The 25,672-nt window shown below is 46.1% G+C and overlaps 1 protein-coding gene across 1 annotated transcript in view; it reads right to left on the reverse strand.

Moving 5' to 3' along the window:
* Positions 1-24,778, reverse strand: part of C8B (complement C8 beta chain) — a 40,623-nt gene extending 15,845 nt beyond the window's left edge. The window contains exons 1-8 of the mRNA XM_060022757.1: positions 24,552-24,778; positions 18,240-18,396; positions 15,151-15,292; positions 12,793-12,934; positions 9,790-9,922; positions 7,058-7,255; positions 2,700-2,940; positions 305-433 (exon numbers count right to left, since the gene is read on the reverse strand). Coding sequence (XP_059878740.1) covers positions 305-433; positions 2,700-2,940; positions 7,058-7,255; positions 9,790-9,922; positions 12,793-12,934; positions 15,151-15,292; positions 18,240-18,396; positions 24,552-24,643 — 1,234 coding nt within the window. The 5' untranslated portion in view covers positions 24,644-24,778. The remainder of the gene's footprint in view (positions 1-304; positions 434-2,699; positions 2,941-7,057; positions 7,256-9,789; positions 9,923-12,792; positions 12,935-15,150; positions 15,293-18,239; positions 18,397-24,551) is intronic.
* Positions 24,779-25,672: the final 894 nt, after the last annotated feature.

Below are 25,672 nucleotides of genomic sequence, written 5' to 3' on the forward strand. Positions count from 1 at the left end.
CAAATGATCCCTGCCCTAGGAAGCCTGTCCTGACGCTCCAGACCGGGTTTGGTCCTTATCACTGCCTTGTCCTCGCTTCTTTGTTTGCCTAGTTCACGTGAGTACCATGAGGATAGGAAGACCATCTCATTCATTTCTGTATACCCAACACATAGGAGGCGCTAGGTAGATTTTTATTGAATGAATGATTATTTTAATTGAAATGCCTTGGAACACCCAGACTTTAGCTTAAAGAGCGACTGGCTCTGGGGTTCCAGAGAGGGAAGGATGATAAGCAGAGAAGTCACATGCCCTTGCTACTCACCTGTTATCTCATTGAGAATGCCTTTGCACTTGGCCACCGACACACCCAGCTTGACGTAGACCTCTTCTATGGCACCGCCAAGTTTAAAATCATGTTTGGCACAGACCTGGACATCCTTAAGAGAATAATCTGAAGGAAGCAAGCAAAGAGGCTCATGACCTAGAAGGTAATTTGTCCTGTGCCTTTTCCTGTGATTGATTCCAGAGGCCTAACCCTTCCTGGAGGCCCACAGGGACTCAGGTGTAAATTAATGGGTGGCCAGCCTGATGGCAAGAAATGCAGGCAGCTCCTAGCACCAGGGTAGAGACCTCATTAGAGATCAGCATCGACGTCCCCTTTCAGCCTCTTCAAAGACTCTGAGGGTTTTTGCTGCTCTCCAAAGACAGGACATGCTCAGAGTCACTTTCTAAAAATGTGGCTCCTTATCAGACCTCTAGGGATGAATCCAGTGAGTAGAGCCTGCTGCAGGCTGTCCCCCTTCCCCTGACCCTTCCCACTCTACTCTTTGATATAGTAGAAAGAATTTGTTAATTGATTAGTTGAGTTAATGCTTACGAAGTGTCGGGTATAGTGCCTGGCAAAGAAAAGGAGCTGATTTCCCTTATTTCTTCTCCATTTTTGGACCATTGCCCATCTGTTCCTTTCTAATTCTCCCCAAGGCATCTTCCTATCCTGGGCTTGCTGAAGTCTTCGGTATGACTTGTAAACACCTTTCTGTAGCACTGTGAGGCCAGGGAAAGGAGAGGAGAACAGCTTTGGTACCTGGGATTGTCTAGAAATGTTGGTGCAGATCAGTTTTCCCCAAAGCATGTTCCTTGAAACATGAATTCCATGATGATATCTCTTATAATTCTTGTAACAGTAAGAATGACAAGAAACCGGGCTTTTGCAGTCAAGCCAGTGTGACAAATGTTGTATCAAAAGAGGTGGAGTGGTCACTTGACTTCAGCACACCTGTGAAACTCTAAAAGTGGGATCTATTATATGTTTATCCAAGTTGATCACAGAACCTTTCTGTAGGAAGCAATCTGAGGAACTATGAAAAGTGCTTTTGAAACCTCTGGTATGGAGGACAGATCTTGGCAAGACTGAGGCCACACTGATCTAGATTTACCTTGTACACCATGTGTCCTCTTGCAAGTACACTGGACCCGTAACCAAGCCCTGGCGCTGCCACTGTAAACTGTGTGACCTAGGGCAGGTCACTTAACCTGACAAATGCCATGTTGGAGGAAAGAATACTGGATTGGGAGGAAGAAGTCATACCTTGGACTTGAAGTTGATTGCAAGTGGGAAGACCTGTAATATCTGCAGGGAGAATGGATTGTAGAAAGGGAATGGGAGCTGAGTATTAGTTTGGAGGCTCTGATAATAATCTGGAACATTGCTGCGCAAAGCGTGGTCTAGGGTCCAACGGCACTGATATTACCTCAGAGCTGGTTAGAAATGCAGAATCTTGGGTCTCAACTCAAACTTACTGAAGGAGAATCTACCTCCTACAAGATTTACAGATAATTCACATTCATATTAAATTTTGAGAAACACTGGTCTTGGCGTGAGCATAAGGTGGTAACAGTCAAGATAGAAAGAGAAGATAATTTGGGGGGTAGAGCTGATGGGACTTACTAATAGATTGGGAAGAAAGAAAAATAATCAAGGTTGACACCTAGGTTTTTGCCTTGAGCCACTGACTGAATGGTGGAACCATTCTGAGATGCGGATGACTGCAAAGAAACATATGCAAAAGTTCTCTTTGGGGCATGTTAAGTTTCTGATGGTCATTAGACATTCAGATGAAGATATCTCGGAGGCATTTCAACATGAGCTCTTGGGTGCACAGAAGAGATTCAGGATAGACATATGCATTGGGAATAATCTGCATGTTCAAGGCATTTAAAGCCAGGAGATTGGATGCTATTGTCTAGAGGGAGTTATGTAGAAAAGAGGACTGCCCAGAGAGAGGGCTGGCAAAGGAGGACCAACATCAACCAATTCAAAAAACGACGAGGGGGGCTTCCCTGGTGGCGCAGTGGTTGAGAGTCCGCCTGCCAATGCAGGGGACACGGGTTCGTGCCCCGGTCCGGGAAGATCCCACGTGCCGCGGAGCAGCTGGGCCTGTGAGCCATGGCCGCTGAGCTTGCGCATCCAGAGCCTGTGCTCTGCAACAGGAGAGGCCACAACAGTGAGAGGCCCGCGTACCGCAAAAAAAAAAAAAAAAAGAGAAGAAACGACGAGGAATCTGTCAATGAAACTGTGAAAGTACAGCCAGGGAGGGATGAGGAAAACTCAGAGCATAGTTCATAACCCCTCCCCCAACAAGGAATAGGAGCCTCTCCCTGTTAACTCACACTTCCATGTGCCCCATCAGTAAAGCCATGGTCCTTGGGCAGCGTACCTGCTCTCTCCATGGCCTCTTTGTTCATGATGAGCGTGTATTCATAAATGCCCCCGAGCACGGCCTCTGTGACGTAGTGGGTCCCGAAATCACGAAAGAGATCTCTGTACTCCCCATAGCTGTACTCCAGGGGCAGTCGCTTGACTCTCTGAAGGAATTCGTAATGCAGCATGAGGTTCCTGGGTTTCAGCTTGTAACGCGCTACTTCAAGGTCAGAGCGTGCATGCAGAAATGCGCTTTTCTAAATGAAAGACCAACAAGGGAAAAGCAGACCTTTAAAGTCAGGAATCTGGAACAAGAAGATGAACTTTCCAAATACCATCCCATGTTCTTGGCCAGGAGTCATCACTCATGATTCCTTTAGGAGACTTGAGGGAAGATGGTCTCTTTGACAAGCCTTCATTTCTCAGAAATATTCTGATGTACTTTTCAGCTTGGAAGAGCTTGTTCTTGGCTCACTTCCTTACAGTAGCAAATAAGGACCAAGGAGAAAGGGAAGCAGAAGCAGACAAGGCAGGGAGCAGCAGGTGCCCGTGGACCACTGAGGGGAGACGGGGTTTGTGGACCTGCAAAGGCAACTTCTTGGTTGACGTTTTTTTTTTTTTTTTTTTTAAAGAGAAAGAAGGTTTATTCAGGGAGATACACACTCCACAGCCAGAGTGTGGGCCATCTTGGAAGGCGAGAGAGGCCAGTTGATGCTTTTTAAACTGTGAAGAAAAGGCACTCAGGAAAGAGTAGAAGTGGTGCTTTAGGAAGGCTGGACACCGTAGCACATGGCAACGGTCAGCAAACCTCAGCCTGCACTCAGGATCCGGTGCTTGGTTTTGTAAATCCAGTTTTTTGCAGTGCAGCCATGCCTACTTGTTCATGCGTTGTCTATCTCTGCTGTCACCCTATGATGGCAGAGCTCAGCGGTTGCCACAGAGACCCTATGGCCCCGCAAAGCCTGAAATATTTACTCTCTGGCCCTTTACAGAAAAAGTTTCGTGACCCCTGGTGTGTGGGAAAGACTGAAACATGGTAATGCTAGATGAAGGTCAAGCATCCAGGAATGTTACTGTAACCCAAAGCGAGAGGTTCCTACACTGCAGTGAAGGCTGAGGAAAAGGTGAATGTGTGGGAAGTACACATTCTCCCCTCATCTTAAAACTCTCAGCCAGCTTGACCCGTCAGCTCTATAAGCCATGCCACCTCTGCTCCCTGCCCTGCTCTCCCCCACCCTAGTCCTGCCCCAGTGACTCATGACTCCCTTCTTCCCATCCTTCCAACCTAAGCAGTCACTAGGTGCTCTGTTCATGACTTTTCTAAATATTTTAGCCTTCTTCCTCTGCCTGGGTTATGATAAAAGCTTCCCCATTGATTTCCTTTCTCCCTCTGGCTGCCCTCAATGCTCCAGTCAGAGTTGACGTCCTAAAACTGTTATTACAATGCTCTTCTGGGCTTAAAACAAAACCCTGCGTTGGCTCTCTACTGCCTGCAGAATAAAAGCAACTCCCTTACTCTGAATGTAAGAACTTCACAATCTGTCCCCCAGTAGCCTCCTGGCTTCATCTTCTACAACCCTGAAGTTTTCCCCACCCTACCCCGCATACCTTACTATTCTCCACTGCCCACACCGTACCTCAGCATCCGTTTAACGTTTCACTCTTCCCCACATCTCTTTCATAATATAATTTTGCACATGTTGTTCCTTCTGCCAGAAATGCTCTTCCCTCCCTTTTCTGCCTGACACACACCGACTTATATTTTAAATCCCTGCTTACCTGTTGCTGCCTATGTGATGCCATCCCTGAATTTCCCTGACACACACTCCATCTCCCAGGATTGCCCTGCGTGTTGCTCCTATTTCCTTTGTAGTATAGACCATGCTATATTACAACTGATAGCAAAATCAGGACTAGGTTATCTGCAAACGTGCTTACCTCTCCTACTACACTGTGAGCTTGAAGGCAAGAATCGTGTTATATTTGTCTCTAGGTCCCAAGTGTCTAGTTTAGTGCCTAGCACGATGTAACCATTCTATAACTGGCTGTTTGAATCAGGGAGGTGGGAGGGAGGGAGGGAGGGAGAGAGAGAAGGTGCAAAGGATGGTACCCCTCTCTTTCTCTCCTAACAAGGCAAGGTCCTTTTAATCATCCTGTCCTTCATCACTATATTTTAGTCTTGAGCACCTACCGAGCGCCATCCTGGATCTAAAGATGAAAGAAACAGTCTCTGTCCCCAAGTTGTTCACAGCCAAGAAGATGAAGGAAAATAAGCAGAGACAGTTACAGTCTAGTTCACGTTTACGACTCATTTTCTGCTGGTTAATATTTTGGCAGCAGAGAACTTTCTGAGCCCCTCACCACTCCCTTTTTCTCACATAAATCGCTGTAGACTTTTAATTTCCTCCACGCTCCTCTCAGATTAGTTTGCTACCACATCATGCTCATGTTGCAAACTCTCAGCGACCAGAGAATAAATGCACCTCGTTCACTCTGGAATCCAAGATTCTTCAAGTCCACCTGCCTGTCACCTTACTTCACACTCCAGTTGCTCCTCTTCCACTAAGTCATGGGCTTTGATCTTCACCTTATGGGCAACAGGGAGCAGCTGATACGATTAGATTAGTATCATAAAAACATTTTTCTGGAAGCACATAAATTTGAAGGGGCAAGTTGGAAGACAGGAGACCCATTAGGAGGGCTGAAGCCAGAGATGAAAGGGCCTGGGCTAGTGAAGATGTAATCAGAGTTTGATTAAGAAATACTGGATGGCCAAGACATGGAAACAACCTAAATGTCCATCGACAGACGAATGGATAGAGAAGATGTGGTATATATATACGATGGAATATTACTCAGCCATGAAAAGAATGAAATAACGCCATTTGCAGCAACACGGAGGCAACTAGAGATTATCATACTAAGTGAAGTAAGTCAGACAGAGAAAGACAAATACCATATGACATCACTTATATGTGGAATTTAAAATATGACACAAATGAATTTATCTATGAAACAGAAACAGACTCACAGACATAGAGAACAGACTTGTGGGTGCCAAGGCCAGGACAGGGGGAGGGATGGAGTGGGAGTTTGGGGTTAGCAGATGCAAACTATTATACATAGAATGGATAACCAACAAGGTCCTACCGTACAGCATAGGGAACTATATTCACAATGGAAAATAACACAAAAAGGAATGCATATATTTATGTATACCTGAACCACTTTTCTGTAGAGCAGAAGTTAACGCAACATTGTAAATCAACTATACTTTAATTTAAAAAAAAAAGAAGAAATACTGGAGAGTGAACCGAAAGGATTTGGTGGCCAACAAATGTGGGAATGAAGAGAAAAGAGAGCCAAATATGATTCTGACATTCCTAGCCTGGAAAGGCAGAAGGAAAAGAATGCTATTTAACACAGACAGCTTGGCGGGAAGCACTTGCTTTGGAGTGTCCATAAGGCATCTAAGTAGTGATAACCAGAGGAGTGGGTGGTGCGGGTCTGAGCTTCACAGAAAGGGGAGAAGCGGTGGTGAAGGCTCATGCTTGCCCTGGGAGAGGAGGGGGGTGAACAGAAGAGTCACCTGCAGCAGCTGTAGAGTAAGAAGGGAAGAGGGCCACAAATGAAAATAGAGAACAGGTGGGGCTATTAGAACCCAGGAAGGAAAGTAACTGATACGGACCAGAAAGCAAGCAGGAGAAACAGGCATGTGACCACAACAACACCCCCAAGAAGTTGGAGGTGACCCCAGAAGAGGTCTTGGGTGACAATCGGGAGAGGAACTTCATCTGAATATTTGGAACAGAAGTCAAATTGCTGGGAGTCGAAAAGTCTCCAGAGATGATTTAGTCTTGCAAAGCTATGTTCTTCAGCTTAATGAAAACCAAGGGAAAAGCTCATTAGAAAACGAGAGTACACAGAGAACTATATTCAATAACCTATGATAAACCATAATGGAAAAGAATATTAAAAAAAGAATGTCTTTATATGTATACATGAATCACTTTGCTGTACAGCAGAAATGAACACACTGTGAATCAATTATACTTCAATAAAAAAATTAAAACTGAGAAAATAACATTGTAAATCAACTATACTCCAATAAAATTAAAATAGTAAAAAAAGACAAAAACAAAACAATGCCATACTAAAAAAAAAAAAAAAAATGAAAGTAAATAATTATAGAAGGCCACCCCTGTCTGGCCTTTCTGAAAAGTAAGTTAATGTAAGGCCAAGGTATTTTTTGTGAAAAGCTTTTTAAGATAGCAAATATAATTGGCTGCCATTACTAGTAGCAATACAGACACATCTGTGGGCATGAAAATTCAAATGAATACATAGAAATGGAAGCACCCGAAGGGTACTTACCGTATGAGAGAATCGTTTGGTCCTGCTAATAAAACGTTTGCCGTTATCACTTGCACTGCTAATGCCAAGTTCAAATATCCCAAGTATTTTAAAACCAAAGCTGAAACTAGACTTGCTAATTGTTGTCCTTGTGACATTATGTTCAAAATCTGAGTATGATTCATATTCTGTCAGTGCAAATTCATATTTGCCTTGGGTCTGAAGGAAGAAAAAAGAAAACGTTCCTTATGTCATTTGACTTACATCAGTTCAATTCAAGTCAACAGATACCCATTGTACTCTTACTATGTTCCAGGTACTAGACTAAGTGCTCCGGACACAAAATACTCAGAGGCGCCCACATCTCCACCCCCAGGGCTCTTGATCCAGCAGGAGAAACAGATGTGTCCAAGCTGATACTCAGAGGTGGGTGCTTGAGTTGGACGTCAACTGACAGAAACGTAGGAGAACACTCTGGGCTGTAGGCAGAGACGTGGAGGTGGGCAAGGGCAGGGTGTGGTCCAGAAACTGTAGGGATGCTAGTGCAGTTGTATCAGAAGATACAAGGGTGAGGGGAAGACAAAGGTGCTATGAGAGGGTGTGCTGGCATCCAGACGCTGAGGCTCTGAGTGACCTGTCAAAATGTGAGCTCAATCCAAGAACGAGCCAACCGAGAAAGCAGCTGAGCATCAGGAAGTTCGTGACGGGATGGAAGAGCGGTTGGGTTGGAAGGGATGAATTTGGGGTCAGAGAGACAAGCCAATGCGGAGGCCATAAGAGGGGCTCAGTGAAGAAAGGCAGTGCAGGGGCGATGCAGGGACAGGGCAGCCAAGCGCCTTTGAGAACTTAGAGGAGCTGTTTGCTCGAAAATCAGTGCTCGTGGTGCTGTGCACAGGGAACTGCCAAGGGCGCTGCCTCGGTGGCCTCCGAGTGACCAGCCCCAAATCGTCTCCGCCCACACCCCACCGGCTTCTGGATACTTGCAGTCCCCATAACACCTCAGCTTCCGAGGAAGAAAAGCAGGTGTGATTCCGAGCGTGGCGGGGAGTAAGGCACCCAAGGTGGGAGGCACCATTTTCTCGTTGGGTAACCCTGGACATTGGCCTTAACCTCTCTGTGCCCCGGTTTCTTCATGTGTAAAATGGATATGATAACGGGTCCTTCATTGGGCTTGTTCTGAGGGTTGAGTTTATGTGGGTGAAACACTGTATAGCGCCTGGCACAGGGCTCAAAACACAGCTATGGAGAGAGGAAGCTCTATATCCTGCCTGGGCCAGGAGCTGTCTTTACCAGGAGGATAAACGGCTACTCTGAGATCCTCCCTTGAAAGCGGAGGCCACAGGGATGGAGCTGGACACCACGGGGGAGGGTGTGTTTGTCCCAAGGCTCATTTTGTCTTTTTCAGCCAATAACTATGTGTGGGGAGGGGAACAGGAAAGGAGAGGGAGGAAGGGTAGCAGTCTAACCTCAGGACTGCACAATTTTAGACGTGAAAACTACCATCCACGTCATCCAGTCCAGCCCCTCCTTTTACAGATGAGGAAACTGAGGCACAGAGAAGAGGAGGAACTTAGCCTAAAGAACAACTGGGACCTGTGACAGAGCCAGGCCTGGCACCCAAGTCTCTCCCTCAGTCTCAGGTGTGTGTGTCACACTGTAACACAGTCTATTCTAAACCCCACTTCCTGTGAGTTTGCTTTTAAGTCTGCTTGTTAATAACACAGGCTTATCTTGGTAGAGCATTTTATAACTTAAAAAAATGCTTAGAACAAAGCCTGGTTCTAATAGGCAAGGACTTGATAATAAGAGTTAACACTTCCCGTCATCTGGCTGTCTCTGGACGCTGGGATTCTTGCATGTCTGTCACGATGATTCTAGTATCACCTGGCATCTGAAACATCTATCTCTTTGCCACTCAATTGACTACATTTATTCAAACCACTGACTCATGATCCCAGTCACAAGGTTAAGTCGCTTGTGTCACTTCCTACCCCACTGACCGTTTGCTCTTCCATCACTGATATAATTCTCTGTCTGTAATGTCTATATAAACTCTGGAAGTCTAGGTAGGGTGTCCCAGCTGTCATACCAATGTTTATATGTGAAAGTCTGTGAAATTTTCCAAAGGCAAAATAAAGTATGGACCTTACAGTGTCTGTATTTGCTTTTGGTACAAATATGAAACTGAAGCTACCAGTTTTCTCTATCTATGGCTATAAATAAAAAACAAAAATAGCCTTTTTATCATCCCCCCCAAAAAAGAAGAGTTAGCGCTTCCTGAGACTCACCAATTAAACCAGGTATTTTGTGTGCTAAGCACTTACACTCACTAATCACCTCACTAATCCTCTGCGTGCAGGTAGAAGCTTTATAACTCCCATTTTAAAGACAGGAAAACGGAGGCGCAGAGCCTTTAAGATGATACAGATGGTAAGTTGCAAAGGCATCTGTGAGACTCCAAATCCTAAGCTATGCCCGTCTCTTCACGGGAGCTTTTGTTATTACCGTTAGTATGATTACGGCTACTACATCTCTGTACTGCCTTTACTATACATGGCATGTCAGCCTCACCACTGTGTCCAGAGGAAGGGACCACCCATTTTACGTATGAAGAATTGAAGCTCAGAGAGAAAAAGCGATGCGTCGGCGCTCGCCCAGCAGGCAGGCTGTAGGCCGGGTCTGGATCCATGCTACTGGCTGCTCTGCCAGTGTCCCTGCCATGGCCCTGTGGTGGCTTCCTGGCCGGCACATACCTGTGGGATGAAGTTTTCCACGTTGTATGGCTTCCGAAACCTCGTGTTGAGTATGTAATGGGGGGAGCAGGCACCGGCGTAATACCTGTGATCGAGAACTGGGCCCTCCAAGTTGTTTGTGAACAAATTTATCCTGCAGGGAAGGGGCGGAGAAGGGTAAGAGGTGAGGGTGTAATCCCAACTGGTAGACCTACTAAAGGACAGCCAAATTCCTTGGTACGGCACTCAAGGCCCTCAATATCTGGATGAAACCAGCTTTCCGGCTTCATCTCTGGACACTCCCAGCCACAGTCACAAAGCCAGTCCCTTACTACTTGGGGGTGTTCTTCCTCCAGTCTGCTTTGCTCCTCTCCTGTGTAAGGGCTGTTCCCTGCGCCTAAATGCCCTTCCAGCCATTCACTGTTTTATCTCTCACTTATCTCTCAAGAACGGGTTCCGTCGTTGTCTGTCGTGGGCAGCCTTCACTGACACTTGTACCAAGCTGCGTGCATTAGAGGTCCTCATTAGACCCCGTGCTTGCCCCATTCATGCATTTATTGTTCTGCACCCACTGCAGGTGCCTTCTAAGAATGGTCTAGCATGGGAGGCGAGAACATGGACTCTGCAGCCAGATGCCTGGGGTCAAATTCCTGCTCTGCCATTTACGAGTTCTGTAACCTTGGGTACACCAGTTAACCTCTCTGTACCTCAGTCTCCTCATTCGTAAAATGGGAACAAAGAAAATCTTATCTCTTGGAGTGGTTGTGAGGATTACATGTGTCCATATTTAAGTGCTTAGAACACTACTTGGTCTGTGATAAAGGCTTGTTATTATTTATGTGTCTGTTGTCTCCCCTAGATTCTGTGCTCCCTGGGGATGGTGGTTTTCTTCTTAATTTCTCTATGACCCCCATCACAAGACACTAAATTAATTCCCATTTACTGAGGGTCTAACTGGAAACAGACACAGTCACAGATGGCTCAGGGCATCACCTTACTCAATGTCCCTGAAGCCCTGGATGCCATTATGTCCATTTAGAAAGAATGAAAATACTGTCTCTAATTTGACATTCTTTCTCACCGCCTCCTAAGAAGCCTCCATTCCTGGAGGCTTGTTCTTGCCGACCATGCTAGACCATTCTTGGAAGTCTGCTTTGACTACTACCGACAGCCATTTTTTTGTTCAAAGGAGCTCTGTCTCCTTTTAGCTTCTGCCTGTTGGCCTGTTCTGCTCTACCAGAATTGTCTTAGGCTCTCCTGTGACAGAGTTTCTTGTAGCATAATAATGTATATTCTTTTTTTTGTGTGTGGTACGCGGGCCTCTCACTGTTTTGGCCTCTCCCGTTGCGGAGCACAGGCTCTGGACGCGCAGGCTCAGCGGCCATGGCTCACAGGCCCAGCTGATCCGCGGCATGTGGGATCCTCCTGGACCAGGGCACGAACCCACGCCCCCTGCATCGGCAGGTGGACTCCCAACCACCGCGCCACCAGAGAAGCCCCATTTATTTTTTTTAATACTGTAATAATCAATTACACATACTGGCTCACTGAATCCATGGGTATTATTATTATTACCCATTTAACAGATGAGGAAAGTGAGGCACAGAGAGGGCAACCGAACTGCCCAGCAGCTGGCAGGGCCAGGACTCAAAGTCTGAGTGTCTTAAGTCAAGAGCAGAGTCTGCTTTCTTCCCACCACACGCATGCCTGCTGCCTCTTGTGTATTAGTTTATCACCACGGCATTAGCTCATGCATCCCTCACAGATTGGAAAGAAGGGTATTACTAACTTCCGTCTACAAATGGCAAAACTAAGGCGCCGCACAGACAAGTGCCTCAGCCAGGGTCCTGTGGCCTGTGAGCCGTATTTCTGCCCCTCCTGCAGGGTCCAGTCAGCCTCTGCTACTGGCTCTCAATGTCCACTCTGTCACCCTCTTTGCCGTGTGACTCCTGAGAACTCTCTTAACTTTCCAGGCCTCAGTTTCCTTATTGAGGAGATGGGACTTATAATCACTAGTTTCTAAGGAGGTCCTGAGAGGAGGTTTTCCCCACCTGAGTCGTCTGTATCTCTAATGACAACCTTTCAGGATGGAGGTCTGACGTTCATTTAGGAAGAGGGAGAACCCCATCCAGGGCCACTCTGCTCCCCACACTGCGTCACACACGCTGATTTGTGAGGCGTCTGAAGGGAGGTCCTCCTCTTCCCCTGGAGGCTGAGAGGCTGCAGTGCACAGCAGGAAAGGAGGGTGGGCACCAGGGCAGTCTGGTCCCTTCTGACCCCTCACCTCCCCAGAGGATTTAACCAACTCAGAGGCCCCCAGATTGGCTGCACACAGAGTGGCTGCAGAGCCGTGCTGGAAATGCGCTCCTTCACTGGCTAATTACTTAGCACCTTCTCCTCTGGGCCAGCCCGATGAGAAACAGATAAACCTCCCTCGCAGCTGTCAAGGGGATTCAAAGGTAATCCTTCCCACTAGCTATCTATTTTACCTTTGGTAGTGTATATATGTCCATGCCACTCTCTCGCTTTGTCACAGCTCACCCTTCCCACTCCCTGTATCCTCAAGTCCATTCTCTAGTAGGTCTGTGTCTTTATTCCTGTCTCACCTCTACTTTGTTATAAAGCAGAAACTAACACACCATTGTAAAGCAATTATACTCCAATAAAGATGTAAAAAAAAAAAAAAAAAGAAAGGTAATGCTTAGAAAGTACCTAACACAGTCACAGAGCAGGTGTCAAATAACCCTTCCCCCAGCCCTCGCGTGGAGCCTCCACGGCCCCAACACACAGCTCTGCCCTCAATGCTCCCTCCCTGCAGCTGCGTAGGTCCATCTCTCTGTGGGATGTGCTCCCGGAGGCCCTGGGTCTGTCCTCAGGGAGCAGCCGCAAACATCCGCGTACACCCCTGCCTTTCTCAGAAAGGAAAACGGAGCCACTCTGTTTACAGGTCCATCCCTGGTTCTTCTCCAGAATCACATTTAACTGTGTGCCCTTCCAGCTCTACAACAGAAGGCGGTAACTTACCCACTGGCCAGGCTGCCAATGGCCCAGTATTGGTCCATTTCCTGCTGACATTTTTTATAAATCCTTCTACAGTTCCCCTCATCTGACTGGTCTCCACAGTCGTTGTCCCCGTTACAAAGAAGTCTGCGGTTTACACACCTCCCTGGAATGCAGAAAGGGGGTTACCCACGGTCCGAGGCCAGTAAGATGGGGGGGGACTCACATGGTTTGAGACCCACTGTGGGCCGGACACTTTGCTGTGCCTTTAATGCTCTATTTGCATTAGTCCTCATGTATCGGGGTGGGTGGGTAATGGAATCCACAGTTTAACCCCCCAAAGAAGCCAGTGTTATATTTCTGAAAGTACTTGAGGGCAGATCCACTAGGCAGGGGTCGAGTGGCCAGACAGGAAGGAAGGCTGGACTCCTCTGCTTGGCACTGGTGAGAGGTGGTGGGTTCGGTGGGCCCTATAATAGTACTAGTCGTGGGACCTTCCAAATGTTACCTGACCCCACCCCCCCGCCTCAATGTACTCATCTGTAAAATAGGGACTCCATCATACCTACCCCCTAGGGTTGCTGGGGATTTAAATGAATGAAACAGTACTGGCTCATGGTAAGTGCTGGATAAGTGTTGTTATTACTATTATTAGTGTTTTGATGGCCCAAATGCACATTGCTGGTAAGTACTGGCAGGAGGATTGGAACCTATAGCTTTCTTATCACAAACTCTCCCCACTAAACCACACTGCCTTCAACACCAGAGCCATTCGGACTACTTTTATTTTTTTTTGCGGTGCGAGGGCCTCTCACTGTTGTGGCCTCTCCCGTTGCGGAGCACAGGCTCCGGACGCGCAGGCTCAGCGGCCATGGCTCACGGGCCCAGCCGCTCCGCGGCATGTGGGATCCTCCCGGACCGGGGCACGAACACGTGTCCCCTGCATCGGCAGGCGGACTCTCAACCACTGCGCCACCAGGGAAGCGCCGGACTACTTTTAGATGATAAAATTATTTGGACTGTATGTTTAAAATTATTTGCTTCCTTGAAACTCTTTTCCCCATTGACTTGACTTCCTTTCTTATTTGTATATTCTTGTGGGATAAAGCCCGTAAGACAGGTAACCTTTTTTCCTCAGATGTGTCTGGTCATTTTTAACCAATGTTTTGGGGTATTAAAGGCAGAAGAGTAACAATCTGGTTTTCATATGTTCCTTACAAGGCATTTAAACTAAAGCCTGCCCAAATAACCATTGTGGCTTTGGTCAGAATCATGGAACACCGGTCATAATTAGTCCATGGACACCCTGTAAAAGTCTTTCAGATTTATTGGATGGAGTTTTGCCTTTGCAATAAGCCCTAGAAATTGCTCTAATTCTTTCTGAGAAGATCCCTAAGCACAGTCCACATGGTTACAGAGAATGTAGAGAGTTGCAACTCCCATCTAGATAATTTGGGTCAAAACACTCTGATTTTTGCTGGAGCCTTGGAGAAACAGAGAGGCATACGTTTGCCTGAATGAGCCAGAGGAATGAATTGAAAAGACAAGTGTTTACTTAGCTCTGCCACTGATGATTACTCATTTGTGCGCGCCTTCCTCCCTTCCTTCCCTCTGTCTGCCCGTTCATCTGTCTTTTCTTTCTTTCCCTTGCTTCCTTTAATCGAAAATGTTTTATGACTATCTCACGGGTTAAGGGTTATGCTGTACTTGGTGATACAGAAGTGCAGGGATCATCTCACCAAAGAGCTTTCAGAGATGAATGATGCTACCCACCCTACCCACGTGGGTCCTCGTCACACGAGCAAAGGTGCGTAGGAAGAGGGCTGTTGCAGGTGGCTTTGCTACATTGCACTTAGCCTCAAACCTCTGAGAAAGTCAGCAGAACTCAGGGTCTGCAAAGAGCTTTCACATCCATTGTGTCACTTGATGTTTATGGCAAACTTGTAAGGTATTAACATCACTTCTGGTTTTCTGTTTAGAGAACCAACAAGTGAGGAGGTTAAGTGATTTCTCTAAATTACAAAGTCAAAGTAAGATTTAACTCGGGAGCTCTTACTCTAGCACACATAATTTTGGCGTCCATAATGTCAGTGAATGTAATTTGAATTCCCCGATTCCTAATTGTACCTCCTCCACTTACCTGCTATATGATCTTGCGTGAGTAACTTCTCCAAGTCTCAATTTGTAAAATGGGGGTAATATTAACACCTACAGGGTAGGGTTGTTTTTATGAAATAATACGTGTAAAAAGAGGTCAAGGAGGCCTCCTGACCTGACACAGGACCGTGATCTTGAGCACCAGGCAATGGCCAGTCCTCCCACCATCATGTGCCATTGGCTCACTTGATAGCTTTCCCCTCCCGCTCCTGCGTCCCTTTATACCTGTCTGCGCACACACAAAGCCTTCACAGCGCACTTGACTTCTGCATGGCCTGTTGGAAACACAGTCTTCAACTTCCTTGTCAGAGAAGGTGCACGGTTCCCCATGGAACTGAGAGGGCTGGAGCAAGTAGGCATGTCTGTACTGTAGCAGAGAGGAGCAAGGTGAACCAAGGGCAGAGCCTTGGAGACCTGGGGAGCTAAGGGGTACACTTAGGGATCTATGTTGCCATTGGCTGGTTGTCTATTTCAAATAGACTGGGAGCCCTCTGAGGGCAGGGACCTTATCTTCGGTTTCTGCATCCACAGTGATCAGTAAAGATTTGCTAAATGTGGGGAAAGCGTGGGCTTTGGACTCAAAGGTATAAGTGCCTTGATGCAGCCAGTTCAGTCTTTCAGCTTGATTAATCCAATGGGTTGATTCAAGTATTCTCATTTACTAAGTAGCTTATAACACAAAAGCATGCACTTTGGAGCCACTGACTCTGATACTTTTTAGTTATGTGATATCAGGTAAGCTACTTAAGCACTGTGATCTCAATTTACTCATCTATAAAATGGGGATAATGAATTACCTAAATATACAGTTATGGAGTTTCAATTATATGTGTGAGATATATATGAAACCTCATGTTGTCTGGTACACAGGAGGCACTCAATTGCTTGTGCTCATTTTTCTTTTTAATTATTAATAATTTTTAGCGGTCAATGTTTCTCTATCTCTAGATTGTTTATTCCAGAAATATGGATTGGATTTCCAAACTTTTGATTGAGCCACCCAATGTTAGGTGCTACTTATGCTTGTTTGGTTTTGATCATAATCGTGCCCTCTGGGCTGCCCTCAAGGAGGCTGCAGATGGTGGTGGTGGTGATGATGGTCAACACCAGGCAGTGACAACACAGTGCGACGGGTGCCACGAGAGGGGCAGTACTGAGCGCTCTGTAAACGCAGAGGGGGATCCGCAGTGCAGCCTTAGGAGACAGTGAAGCGACATCTAAGCTAAGCCCCAGAGGGTGAGTAGACACGTCAGGCAAACGCGGAGAGCTGGCTGAGGAGGAGAGAGAAGGGCGATCTGCGTGGAGGGAACTGCTGTGCCAAAGCTGAGAGACTAGACAGTATGCACCTTGTTCCAGGAAACAAGAAGAAATCCATCACAGCTGGAGTGAAGAGTGAAGGAGGGAGAGTGGCAAGAGATGGAGGGAGACGTAGCCAGGAGCAGGTGAGGCAGGGCCTCCCAGGCCTCAGGAAGGCTGGATTTAGTATTTCATTATGGGGAAATGAGAAACCACTGCAGAGGAAGGAAATGATCAGATTTGGGTGGCATCCAAATGGTAGTCAAGATTTTGGTACCACCAAAGGGGGCAAAGCAGGACAGCAGCCCCTTTACAGACTGACATGTTAAGCAGCCACACTTATCACGTGCATGGTATCTGGAAATCTAGAAAAGAAACACAGACAAGCATCCACCCATGGTCCTTCGCTTTCCCAGAGTCTTTCTTCCTGGAAGGCAGAGGCTAGCAGGACAGGGATAAGGTCTGCAAAGAAGATGCCAGAAGACTAGCCCCAGGCACCAGAGACAAAATGGGTTTGAGGAGTGTGGAGATGACGGAGGAAAGACATCTCCCAATTCCAGTCGAAAGGTTTTGATGAACTCCCAGCCACTGACCCGGCAGACAGCAGTGATGTACACTGAGGGACCACGTGTGGCAAAGTCTGAGTGCAGAGCTCTGTCTGGCTGAGTGCGTGGATGGATGGACGGCTCATGCTGGGTCTTCCTGGTTTACGGTGCAGATGAAGCAATTATCCAGATAACTGGATCAATGTTGATCACATCAGCAATAATGCCTACTTTGGGAACTGAATAAGCCTGCAGGGCTCTCCATATTGATCCAGTTAAGCGTGCAATTGTCCTGGGCCTACTTCCACAGCCTCTTTAGAGTCCTAGCCCATGGCTGGCTCAGTTTCCCAAGGAGCCGGGGAAATGAGAACCGTTCCCTTTTCTCTGACACATCCTGTTCTTAGAGCTGGCTCCTGGGTCAGCCCTCCTGTGACGACGAAGATCGAAGAACAAATACTGCAGAGACTGTGTGTTTTGACTGGTAGAATGCTAGACAAGGAGGCCAGTTGCCTGAGTTCAAGGTCTGTTTTTGCTACTGGGTGAACGCAAGAAATCACTTACCTGCTCTGGGTCTCTATCTATCTGCCTAACAGAAGGTGTAACAATTATCGTCCCTTCCTTATAGAGATGTCAAGAAATATGATGAGATCAAACAACACATGTTTATGGAGCACCTCTTACATGCCAGACATTGGCCTATACACTGAAGATACAGTATTGAATACGTTTTTAAGCGCTCATCATTTAATGGAAAGACCAATGATAAAAGAAAAGTAAATGATAAGTGTTAGGATACAGGAGGAATAAGGAGCTATTGTAGTTCATAAAAGGGTATCTATCTAAGGGCAAGGGGGGCTGAGAAGTCAGGGAAAGCTTCTCAAAAGAGGCGGCCGCTAAGCAGTTTCAAATCATGAGTAGGTGTTAGCTGGTGAAGGAGGGGGGAAGGTCACTCCAGCCTAAGAAAGCGGCATGAATAAGGGAACAGACAGAGTGTGAAGTGTGCAGGAAAATACACGTGTCCTGTGTGCTGGCATGGGGGCTGTTCTATGGAGACGTAGGCCCGGACTAAGGCATGGGGGGCCTTGAACACCATGAGTCTGGACTTGATCCTAAGGGCCATGCAGAGACTTTGGACGTCCAAGCTGGGGCCAGACTGGCCAGACTTTCATTTTCAATAGCTCCCCTGGCTGCACCATGAAAGATGGATTGAAAGAGCAAGGTTGGAGGTAGGAAGTCTAATTAAGAAGCTGCTAATGGGAGCAAGGACAGATATGCTTGGAAAAAATCTGAAAGATCAAAGAAAGGATCTGACTGCTCCTTGGAAACTCAGAGGAATAAAATCCATTAATTAAATCAGCCAACATTTACCCAGGTCCCACTATGATGCAGGCGCTGTCAGTAATGCCTCAGACGATCTTGCTGAGGATTAGGGCTCCTGGAAGTTCAGAGGTCTCCCAAGGCCTGGGTACCTACCCTTTTCTTCTGACAAGGATCACACGTGGTCCAGGAGGACCAGCTGGACAGTTCGCAATCAATAAGCTTTGAGGTGACATCCACACTCCGCGTCTGTCTAGTCCTGGCGAGGCTCTCGTTGACTGCATTTGACTCAAGAGAGGGTGGCCTTTCACCCCTAAAAGGTCATCATAGAGAAGAGAGTCAAGTATCAGAAGGGAATTAAATATACCTCCAACCACCTGTCTGTCCATTCAATAAATATATATTTGCTCATTTGTGCAAGGCTATTCCTTTATCAGTCAAGTAGAGGTTAATTCACTCAACAAGTGTTTTGGAACCCCCAGTTACTGCCTGACATTACGGCTAGCTAGGGTCAGAAGAGTGCTGAACTCTGATCAGAAGACAGTCCATCAGGAGCTGGATGATCTTGGTCTGGTTTTTCAACCTCTGTGAGCTGCCCTTTTCTCACCTATATGATATAATGAGAGAATCATACCTAGCTCATTAGGCTATTTGTAGGATTAAATAAGAAAGTATATGTGAAAGCACTTTATCAACGCTAAAGTGCTTTAGATATGCAGGGATTACAACCACAGCTAGATGTATGACCTCAAGCAATACCCTCCCCATCTTGGGGCCTCTGTTTAATCCCCTGGAAAATGAGAAGTTTGGACGAGGTGGTCTTTAAGTTGCCCTCTCACATTAAGAGTCTACAAAATTTGGTCTGAGAACAAACCATGTTCAGGATACCATGCTAAAGAGGATACAGAGAATTATAAGACACAGGTTTTTCCTTCTGGAACTCACAGTTTCGCTTAGGATAGGAAAAGAGAAACATGCCTCACGCCTTAGCTCTTCCGGACTTTATCCGGTAGGCAAGGTTTTTAAGCATGCAGGCTCCACGGTCAGAGCTGAGCTTTAGGACATCACTGTGGCTGCAGAATGGAGGCTGGGTGGAGGTGGGAAGAGCCCTGAGGCAGGAAATGCAGGTAGGAGGCTCGAGCAGTGGTACCAATGAGTGATGTGAGGCTGCACCATTGCAGCATCCAGGGGAGACAGAATGGGGAAGACAGACTTACTAGAGATTCTCGGGGGAATGGATAGAGTGATGGGTAATAGGATGGGGGTGTGGGTTAGAGAGAGGAACAGGTTTAGGTTGATGCTGGTTTCTAGTTTGAGTGGATGGGTGAGTGGGGAACTCGGGAGCAAAGGAATCTGTCGAGGATGATGGAGTTGGGACAAGCGGAGTTCCAAGTGTCTGTGGAACACCTACGTAGAGTCATTTGATAAATAGTCCCTACGTAGTTTTGGAACTCAGGAGAGGGATTTGTACTAGGGATACAGATCTGATCATGAAAAGCTTTGGGAGAGGATAAGACTGTTCTTGAGAGACGCCAGCCAAGGACAAGACCGTGGGAAACATAAGCACAACCAGCAGACAAGGAGAGATTGGTTTCTGCCAGGCCAGGGCGAGGACAGTACATAGGGGTGGGTAGGGGATGGGGTGAGGCCAGTGGGGCGGGGGGATGGGACAGGCAGATGGTGTCACATCTGCAGAGCCGTCAAGCAATACGAGATCTGAAATCTGTCTAGAAGATAAGGCAACACTTTTTGTTGAGTTCTTGGCAGTCTTGGGACATCGAGTAAAAGAGGGAATGAACGGGCATGTTATTTAATCTGCCTAGGCCTCTGGTTTCCCCATGTGTAATACGATGGGTATAGTATGGTTTCTCTTTTGCTTCCATCTGAAAGAATGTATAACACTGCAAGATTCTTTGTAATTTGCGTTTCTTTTCAAGGTAAAAAGGGACACGAGAAGAGAAAGAGAATTAAGATTTGCTGAGAGCCCAGGACATGTCAGATCCTGCCTGAGATGTTTCACCCATGCCATCTCATCTAATCCTGACAGCAATGCTAGAAGGCAGCAACCTTCCAGAGAGATGAGGGAAATGGCCGAGAGCCATGCAGCTAGTATGTGGTCATGCTGGGGTCTGAGCCGAGGTCTGCTCAACTCTAGTCTCTGTTAGGTCCATTTCTCTATGCTGCCCGTAGGGGAACCAGGCCAGCATCCACTCTGCCAGTCCCCTCCATCTCCATGCAAGGCCTCTTGCATCCCTGTGTCCAAGATTCATTCATTACAGAGCATCACATAGTTTCCACTGTCTCGAAATTTTAACATATCACTCCAGACAAGGTCATTAATGATACATTCTCACTTGGCAACAATCCTAAAAAAGAGGATGATATTAACTACAGTGAAATGTATCTCCACGACCACCCCAGAGATCAGCAAAAATCAATTGCCTAGTAAAGCTGGATCTTTAATGAAAGGTCAAAGACTAGCGGGAACCACAGGTGTAGAGTCTTTAAAATGGTTACTCGAGGCAGGATGCTGCCCAGCGGCTGGGGGCTTCAGAACGTGCTCTTATCTACTAATCTGCCAGGTTTGACAAAACAATACTGTCTGTGATTTGTCTTCTCCTAAGTAGGAATTTGACAGCTCTGCAGGGTATCCTCTTTCTGTTGCCCCTAAGAAATAGTTACATTGTGTTTTTAGCAACTTTCCACCCAATTCAGGCCACAGTGGAGACTGAGTAGATAAATAATGTGCACGCTTGCCATTAAGAGTCACAATTATTCTCCCCTCTGAGATGTGAAAGCCTGTTAATGGGCAAGATGATCACTTACAGAAGGAACTTGGTAAAAAGTGGTAACAACCACCAGATCTCTTTTCATTATGGAGGTGGCAATACAATGACGTGATCAGCTGAATAAACAGCATGTTTGTAAATTACATTGGATAAATGTGTGTGGCTTATTAGTACTATAAAATGCAAATCGGAAAGCAAGGCTAGCATTAAATTGCATCTTTAATTCCTGGGACTAGCATGGACCCAACAGAGGACAGGGGGCAGTCAGGACCTCTGTGTATGGTTATTATAACATGTGCCTTCACGCTGTGAATTTACAGAGATGAACCAGATGGACGTTCTGACCAACTGCCTTGACTTCTGTCATTCAAAATCCTCTGTGTATTTTTAATGTTGAAAAATTAAACATGCCCAGAGAAGTACAGAAAACAAAATAATAAATACCCAGGTAGTCACAAAACAGGATTGGCAATTGTTAACATTTTGGTACACTTCCTTCAAGTCTTTTTTTTTTTACATAAAAAATAACCTTATAAATTTGACGTCTGTGGTTTACACCAGCCCCAGTTCACTTTCCTCTCTTCTTCAGAGGATACTACTGTCATGAATTTGCTGTACATCCTTCCAGTTTTTTAAATGTTTACATACATACACACACAACACATAGCGTTGCTTTTGTGAGCTGCACTCATACTGGACATAGTATTCTATAACTTGCTTTTGTCAATCAACATTGTATTTCTGGACTATCCATGTTGATTCATAAAGAGGTCTTGTTTCTTTCTTTTATCTACATGTTCCATCATAAGACATGCACTGCATTCAACTTATTCTTTTTGAAGGATGTTTATATATTTTTTTCATGTTTTGCAATTGCAAACAATGCTACAGCAAACACCCTTCTACAAGTCCTTGGAACGTATCCTCTACATAAGGACTGGCAAGGAGGTACCTGCCATTCCTCGAGGTGCATGGAATGCAGCTGCCAGCAGGAGGACATATTTCACTTGGTTCCTGTCTCCTACTCTCTTTCTAACAGGGGTCTCTGATCAAAATAAAGATGGACGCTTCACATACGGCAGGATTAGGTCAGCAGTAAATTGCGAGCCATAAGCTTACATAGACAGGGTGCATCAATACATTTTGGCTTTCTGTAGAAATGCCCTGACACAACAACTTTCTTGTCACACACAATTTGTTAGGCAGCTGCATCCTTTGCAAATAGCATCCTTCCTCTTTGCTGGAAGGGGCAGCTTCTGGGTGGTGGATTTTCAATTTCTCTTCTCTGTGTCATTTGCTATTGTAGAAATGAAATTTTAAGCAAACTCTCAAGGCAACAAATGTGTGGTCCAGAGATAGAGAAATGGCCTGGGAGTCCAGAAAGTCAGATCCACAATGCAGGTGGAGAAGAGATAATGCATTAGCAAGAGGCAGAAAGATACAGGGGCTCTGGAACCAGAAAAAAAAACAGATATGAATCCATATTCTGTTATATTGATATACTAAGTGAGGAACCTAGAGATAGTTCTCTCTCCAAATCTCAGTTTCCCTCTCTGTAAACTATAAACAATAGCACTTATCTCAAATAGCTTTGAGAATTAGACTTAATATACCTCAGTGCCTGGCACAGAGTGGCAATAAGCAAACCTAAGTCTTAAGATGACATAATGAGTGTTTCATTTGACTTGATTTCAAGAGTAACTAAAAACGGAAACCTTTCTTAGCTAGTACAAAGGAGGTCTCAGCATTTCCTGTTGCAGAACTGAAGGCTATTTCTCCACTTCGTGTATGGAATTCAAACACATGCCACGTTCAAGACTGCTCCATGGAATCGTGGGTAGAGGCCAGAGCACTAAACCTGGATTCAGGTGAGGGTTTGAGACTCATGAGATATGAATGAATCTCTTCTCTTCTCTGAGGACCCGTTTGCTCTTCTACATAGTGAGTAAGGATAACACCCCATCTCATGACATCGCTGGATGATTAAGCAAGGTTTCCCAACCTGTTGTCTATACTCACCCACTCACATCTCCACTTCCTACCTCTGGGTGAACTTCCTATATATAAATCTGACTGTGTCGATCGATCCTTTGCTTAAAACCCTTCCATGGCTCCCCATTGCCTAGAGGATAAGGTTCAAGCTCCTCGGCTGGTGTACAGGCACCAACCCCTGCCCCAGCTCCACCCAGGATCTGACTCCTGCTGACTCTTCCTTGGTCCCATCTCTGGCAGCTCCCCACTTTGACCTGTGCTCAAGGCTTACTGAAGTAGATGTGTGGCTTCAGGAACAAGCCAGGCTCTCTCATCTCCCTGCCCTTGTCTATGCTGCTTCCTCTGCCTGGGACACCCTTCACCTCCGTGGCCATCTGGCAAATACCTATTCCTATGTAAAGGTTCAGCTCAAGCATCCTCTCTTCCAGAAGCCTTGCCAGACTCCATCTCCGGTAAAGCCAATCGCTCCTCTCTTGTTTCTCACCTGCCCCTGTGCTATTTATTGCAACAGCACACATAGTCTGTGCTCACATGTTGGTTTCCTCCATGAGAACATGAGCCCTTTGTGTCCTATTCACTTCTGTAGCCTCAGAACCTGACAAGGGTCTCACATAGGGGTCCATATGTAGGGCTGCTATGATCCCTTTAAACCCTCCATTCCAGACACATTTCCTTGGATCCTGATGGACACACAGTACACACAAGGAAAGCCTTGGCTTCTTTTTTCTTCTCAGGGCCAAGCTGAGATTCTTGATAATCATAATACCTACTATTCATTGAGTGCCCAATGGGTAGCAAACACTCATCACCCTAGTCTCGGGGTGGTGCCCAATGGGGGCTGAACGCTCAACAGAGCTGACACCAGGGGGTGCGTACGGGTACCAGGTGCTCCCCCCGTGGGAGACTGTGCGCACACAGCTTTTATGGAATGAGTAAGAGGAATGGCATTAACAGTCCTTCTTCCCACGGGATGGCTCACAAGGAGCCTAGGACAGCTGACAGCTTAGCCTCTGATGGTAGCGGCTTCTCCTGTACCAGAAGGACCCCCAATTGCCATGTCACTAGTGCTTCTTTCAGTGGAGCCCACGTTTGAACTTTCACTCAGATTAAGTTTGAGCTTTCAACTCAGATATTTGTTTTTAGTCTGTTTTGCAGCCTATTAACAAATACCAAAAAAAGTATGAAATAAATTAGCTAGCATTTAACTGCGGCGAACATCTGGAATGTGTGCGTGTATGTGTGAGAAAGAGGGAGAGAGAGAGAGAGAGAGAGGGAGAGAGAGAGAATGCAGGAGCCTGAGAACAAAGAGTTTAGGTTGATGAGCAGGTAGGGTAGGTCACTCTCATATTAAAATCATTGTTATGAATTGGCTTTTTTCCCCATACATAACAACCCTTTTGCATAAAGAATCATGCCAAGGTTTTGTTCAGAATACAGAACAAGTATTCTCAGCATGACAAAATACATTTAAACATGTCAGTTTCCTACAAGAACTTTTGTTGAAGTTGGTCGCTGGGTTCCACAACAATTTGAAGAGTTGTTGATATTATTTTATCAGACGCATGCAAACTGCTTCAGGAGATGTTCCTTATTTAATAGGCATGTGACAAGGAGAGGGTCACGATGATGTTGCTTTATGTTCCCTGTCATATTAGTGATCAGGGAATCATTTGGAACCGTCACTTACCTGGAACCCGGCAAACTGAGACATGCCAGGGCAGCACAGAGGAGAAACAGCTCTGCCGGTGCCCTCCAAGCCCACGCCCTGGATGTCTTCATTTTCTCTATGCGACAGGAGATCTGACTGAGGCTCCTGGATCCATGAAGAGCCTGCCCAGGGAGTGCTACTGTCAGCTTCTGTCCCCAGAGAGCAAACAGTCGGGCAAAGTAAACAGAACGCCACCAGTAACCAGAAATGCCTTAGACTTTGCACGGACAGAAGACTTATCTGTGACTCCAGAAACCAATGAGAATGATGGGAAAATGAGCTGCATTTGGTTTTTATTCATGTATAACAGACTCTGGGGTAAGCAGCTGAGAGGACAGACGGTTAGTGAGGCGAAAAGCACTGGGCTCTAGGTCCGGACTGCCTGGGTTCAAATCCTTTCTCTGCCACAGCTTTGGGACCTTGGGCAAGTCACTTTACTCCTATGCCTCAGCTTCCTCACTTGGAAAGTGGTGAGGATCAAATAAGTGCATACAAATAAAGCGCTTAGAACAGGCCCGTGCTGGGCACTCAGACATGTGAGCTATTGTTACTAAGTAAATACAGGGTCTGGAGTCGGACAGGCCAGGCTTCGAATTCCAGTTTGCCTCTTTCCAGCTACGTGATTTTGAGCAAGTCAGTAAGAGGCTGTAGAGCTTTAGAGCCCATCTACCTGAGTTCAAATTCTCTCTGTATCTTTCACCAGCTGTGGACCCAGGGCAAATTATGAACCTCTCTGGGCCCAAATTTCTTCATCTACAAAACAGGGATAAAATAGTACCCACCTCACAGGATTGTGGTGAATATTAGATAAATTGAAAGTTTTAAAGCACTTTGAACAGTGCCGGCACATACTATGTTCTCTCTCTATAAGTGAGATGATATATATATTTTTTTGAGCTGACATTTTTATTGACTCTCTTTGATTCTGTTTCCTCATATGTATATAAACTGGGAGGGCTCTGCCTACCTATCACTTAGGGTCAGGAGGGTTCAGATGAGATGCTAAGTGTGGAAATGTTTCACAAATAGGCATTATAAAAATGATAACTGTATGAGGCTAGTTAACCAAATACGTGTTGTTCTCATTGTAGAACTTCTGT

The sequence above is a fragment of the Delphinus delphis genome, chromosome 1, assembly GCF_949987515.2.
Source record: "Delphinus delphis chromosome 1, mDelDel1.2, whole genome shotgun sequence".
Classification (NCBI taxonomy): Eukaryota; Metazoa; Chordata; class Mammalia; order Artiodactyla; family Delphinidae; genus Delphinus; species Delphinus delphis.